At 42.8% G+C, this 5,515-nt stretch overlaps 1 protein-coding gene across 1 annotated transcript; it reads right to left on the minus strand.

Moving 5' to 3' along the window:
• Positions 1-1,103: 1,103 nt before the first annotated feature.
• Positions 1,104-4,363, minus strand: LOC124594762 (cuticle protein 64-like). Its single transcript, XM_047133150.1, has 2 exons — positions 4,248-4,363; positions 1,104-2,032 (listed from the first exon to the last, which is right to left on the minus strand). The coding sequence occupies exons 1-2, from the start codon at positions 4,257-4,259 to the stop codon at positions 1,397-1,399; spliced, it is 648 nt and encodes a 215-aa protein (XP_046989106.1). The 5' UTR covers positions 4,260-4,363; the 3' UTR covers positions 1,104-1,396.
• Between the last annotated feature and the right edge of the window lie 1,152 nt (positions 4,364-5,515).

The raw sequence follows: 5,515 nt of genomic DNA on the forward strand, positions 1-5,515 counted from the left end.
CCCTTTTAGTGAGTTGGTGTTTGTGGATCAATTAGTAAATATGATGTAATTTTCTGAGTAATGTAATTTCAGTTGTCAGATGGTTTGAAAAGCCATACTTCACTTACCATATGATTTAACTAAAAATCAGTGTTAGTAATTCACCTCCCTGTCCAGGTCACATGTTTTTCAAAGAAGTTGGATTTTTCAGAATTGTTTTCATTTATCATCCAAAAGAAAACTCCCAAGTATTACCGCCAGTATTGCACACTGCTGAGCCTGTAGTTACCATTTTTATATTCTTTATGAGAGACCAGAATTTATCGCGTTTCACCGTTGCTGCTTTACAGCTAAGACAGTTTTTAACAGGGCCAGAGGATTCAGTGCCTGAAGGCCTGAATGTATTTTGCAGCGACTGTATTTCTTTAGCGGTATTGGGAGTTGCATTGCCCAATCAGTTCGTATTAAGTTTTGCCGAAAATAATACGGAGTAAGTACACCACTTGCACTTACAAGAAACTACACGAAAACTCCAGTTATGTATCCATTTTTCAGTTCAGGCATTCATTCGTTGTATTAAAAACAAGTTTTGTAAAGAACGTTACAATTACAAGTGTAATTTTTGTAATAAATTTTAAAAGGATTTACTATTTTCAGAATTATACGCGATGTAACCCACACTTTAGTAGAAATGAGTTTGAACCGAACTTTGAAAAATTTTGAAGCAATAAAAAAAATTAACTTCCCGCTAAGAATGACGTATTACATTAATGGTTCAAATGGCTCTGAGCACTATGCGACTTAACGTCTGAGGTCATCAGTCGCCTAGCACTTAGAACTAATTAAACCTAACTAACCTAAGGACATCACAGACATCCATGGCCGAGGCAGGAATCGAACCTGCGACCGTAGCGGTGGCTCGGCTCCAGACGGTAGCGCCTAGAACCGCACGGCCACTACGGCCGGCTATTACATTAATGGGTCAAGAAAAAAGTGAATTAAGAAGTATAATTTATCCGTAGATTGAAAGGAAGAGTTATTGTTCTCTTATAATTGGGAGAATGAAAAAGAATGGCATGTATTGTAGTTCAAATAGGACATAATTTTTTAGTATAAACCTATGCATATTCATTGTATTAGTTTATTTAGTAATTTACAGCACATATCCTTACTCTATTTATATGATTACACTAAATTTAATACAAATGTTTCACTTGACAGTGGATTAATATTATCGGCAAACAACAATCTGTACACTGACAATTGGCTTTCATGTTTTAGTAGTAATGCAGTTCATGGTTGCAGACAGTACAAGAGTAGTAATTAGTTGATAAGCTGATGCTGCAGCCGGTGTGACACACGCTTAGATGTGAGCATTTATAGAAACTGTGTGTTAAACTCTATGTTTTCCAGTACATCAGTGGTGACCGAAGCCACTGGTACCAAAGTAGTCAAGGCTGCCATATCCCGAGTGTCCTAGATAGCTACCGTAGCTGGTGCCATATCCAGAGTGTCCAAAGCCACCGTAGAGTCCTCCAAAGCCCGTGCTCTTGACGACAACCGGGACTGGCTGCTTGACCACTATGGGCTGCGGGATTGGCACGGGCACTGCCTTTGGCACGGAAACTGGGTAGGGTACCGGCTTGGGTACGGGCACAGGGTATGGCTGGGGTACCTTGACAGGGTATGGCCTCACCACGGGCACCGTGACTGGAACCTTGACAGGCACGGGGACCTTCCTCTCCACGGTCACCGGGTACGGCACTGGGACGGGCTTCGTGATGGTCACCGTCTTCACGCCGTAGCTACTGGGGAAGCCTGTGTATCCTCCATAGGCGTTGTATCCGCCATACCCGCCGTATCCTCCGTAGCCGCCATATCCACCATAGCCTGATCCGTAGTATCCACCATGTCCAATATAACCAGTATCATATCCCCCAAAACCTAGGCCTAATAATCCTCGCTTCTGCGTCTTGCTGTCCCTTCCTTCTGTTTTCGGTTCTGCGTCTTCTCCTCTCACCAGGACGAACAATGAAAGAAGTACAGCACACACCTGTAAATGCATACATTAATTTACATATAATCACCTCTGCTGGTTAAATTCCAGTAATATTTTCCTTGCGACATGAAATTCGATCAAGCAAAGGGGTACTTTCACAAGAAAGTTATCTGGTATAGTATCGCATCATATTGTAAATCACTATCAATGAAGCCAATGTTTAGTCAGCGAGTACAGTGACCTTATTCTTGGTCTGCTGTACCACAGGTCGTGTTGACTCTGGCCTTGAAAGCCTACACAGTTACTTTAACAAACACGAAGGGCTACCCACTTCCCCTAGTAACGTGGTATTGCACCTAAATCTGTAAATGAATTGAAGTACACGTACAATTGTAACCACTCTTATTTTTTAATCGTTACACTATATATTTCGAACGATTATACCTTCATTACTATAACTTTAACTGAGAATAAGTAGGGCTGATAGGGACAAGAAGTGTCACTTTCTTTGAAATGTCATTGACTGCTTCCGCGAAATACACTTCCACTGCACGCACTATCACTTCATAGAAGGGAGATGTGTGGTCAGGTCGTGAGTCGTGCTGTGATTCCTAAATCGCTAGACCTGGCTTAAGGCAAAGGTCCTAGATTCGAGTTCTGGTCCGGCACAAAGTTTTAATCTGCCAGGCATTTTCAGTTTAAAAATAGTTCCACTACGTTTGACAGAAGTTTTCGGAAGGATTCCACAATTTTAAGGCAAATGCTGGAACTTAAAATTTCCTCCCAAATCCTCTTTTAATTAGAATTTAACAAGGGATCGGATGACACAACAGGTATTCCTACTGTCTGAGGTAGCGAACGAAATGTATTACTTGCACACACACTAGTATTAACTACACATATTTATAGGGACAGTGTTGTCATAGCCATAAATTTTAAGCTGTTCCTATTTACTGTCCTGGCCAGCTATTTCCTCATTTGTTAATTTTGAAAACTGAAGAAACCGCAGAACAGTTGCTAAATCCACAGTCTTTGACTGTGTACACAATTGGCCACAGAATGGACTTGTACAGATGCAGCTGCCCCATCAGAAGAACTTTTAGTTGTTAATTATGTATTTTGGCAGGTAGTCTCAAATAGTTTCAACTCGGAGCGGTGTCTGTCCTGTTTCCAAGTCGCTGGAAAGATATGAGCTCTGCAATGAGCCGAATTTTGAAAGAACCCACACTTCCCGTTTTGGCAGGAAGAAAACTGTAAGGAGATAAAACCCTCTCAATTTGGAACCCCTCACTGGGATCTAGCTGAAGCGAACGTAGCGGTACGATAATGTAGTGATATCTTGTATGGCGTTTCCCAGACGAACTAAGAACAACCAACAGCCATAGAGTATCTAGGCGTATACATTTCACACGAATGCAGCCCGAAGCAACACATAAGTCGTCGTCTGGTGTAGCCAATTTCGAAACTACGTTTTATAGGAAAAACACTAAGATAGCGTAATCCGACAACCACAGAGATCCCGTACAAACCACCAAGTTGGAATTATTCCTGAGTACTGTGCGTGGGGCTCAATGGTCAAATCGATCTCGGCGGTAGCAGACAGCATCGGAGACATCTTAACGATGCGTAATTCATGAGGAAAATATATAGCTTACAATTCCCTCATAAGGACTATTCTCATTGTTCATGGGCCTGCGAAACTCACCGAACTGTATTAATAGAAGAGAGAGAGCAGATCGGAAATTTACTTAAGCTGATCGCCATGTAGGTGATTAGCACGAGAGCGTCATAGAACTCTACAAACGCTAATGGGACAGCTTGTAACAGTGACGTAGTGCCTTATTTCTGAAGACTCCAAGAGACAATGTTCCGGTACGACTCGGGAACATATTACCTTTCCCCATCTCAAACACTGGGTAAGAACCAAGAGAATAAAATTTGACGTATTCAAATTTTTTGGACAAGGAAAGTAACGTCATACTTCTAGCGAACTATCCCTCATATGAATACGGTGGTAAATGTTTCTGATGTGCTACATCATCTCCATCACACATCTTTCGACAGTGTATGGCAATCAACTCCACAAGCAGACAAGCAACAAACAAAAGTTAGTGTCTTCAGAACAGTGAAAAACTTTTACGTCGTGTTGCTTCTTCAACAGTTTTCACAGCCTTACCTACATTCCTCAGAAAATAAATTTTAATCACGAATGTACAATTTAGGCAGAGAATACCACTTCAGGTCCCTACTCAGTTGCCGCAGTACGTACCGGAGTCTTCATCGTCGCACAGTAGCAGTAATCCAGTAGAAAGATGGACCTCACTGATGAACGTGGAGTGGAGGTGCCTCTTTTATACTGAAATTGCGAAAATCCGCCGGCGTGTTGTCTGCCCACTCCGGACGCAGGAGTTACACTCTGACGCGCACAAGCTCGTCTTACCCCATACTACGTGGCTTAACTGTTCTCGATCTCGCGGGTCGCAGCTCTTGTGTAAAGGTTACACCGCTGCTGAAGGAGAGGCCTTGGCTCCAAGGCACAGTAACACTGACTATGGCGTCCTCTCCAGGCACACGAAGCCGTAATTGCAAGAGAATGTTGAGAACAATTACAAGGCTTGTATCTACGCGGTTAAAAATATTTGTATACAGGGTGTTACAAAAAGGTACGGCGAAACTTTCAGAAAAACATTCCTCACACACAACGAAAGAAAATATGTTATGTGGACATGTGTCCGGAAACGCTTACTTTCCATGTTAGAGCTCATTTTATTACTCCTCTTCAAATCACATTAATCATGGAATGGAAACACACAGCAACAGAACGTACCAGCGTGACTTCAAACACTTTGTTACAGGAAATGTTCAAAATGTCCTCCGTTAGCGAGGATACATGCATCCACCCTCCGTCGCATGGAATCCCTGATGCGCTGATGCAGCCCTGGAGAATGGCGTATTGTATCACAGCCGTCCACAGTACGAGCACGAAAAGTCTCTAGATTTGGTACCGGGGTTGCGTAGACAAGAGCTTTCAAATGCCCCCATAAATGAAAGTCAAGAAGGTTGAGGTCAGGAGAGCGTGGAGGCCATGGAATTGGTCCGCCTCTACCAATCCATCGGTCACCGAATCTGTTGTTGAGAAGCGTACGAACACTTCGACTGAAATGTGCAGGAGCTCCATCGTGCATGAACCACACGTTGTGTCGTACTTGTAAAGGCACATGTTCTAGCAGCACAGGTAGAGTATCCCGTATGAAATTATGATAACGTGCTCCATTGAGCGTAGGTGGAAGAACATGGGGCACAATCAAGACATCACCAACAATCCCTGCCCAAACGTTCACAGAAAATCTGTGTTGATGACGTGATCGCACAACTGCGTGCGGATTCTCGTCAGCCCACATATGTTGAGTGTGAAAATTTACAATTTGATCAGGTTGGAATGAAGCCTCATCCGTAAAGAGAACATTTGCACTGAAATGAGGATTGACACATTGTTGGATGAACCATTCGCAGAAGTGTACCCGTGGAGGCCAATCA

This window comes from Schistocerca americana, chromosome 2 (genome assembly GCF_021461395.2).
Source record: "Schistocerca americana isolate TAMUIC-IGC-003095 chromosome 2, iqSchAmer2.1, whole genome shotgun sequence".
Lineage (NCBI taxonomy): Eukaryota > Metazoa > Arthropoda > Insecta > Orthoptera > Acrididae > Schistocerca > Schistocerca americana.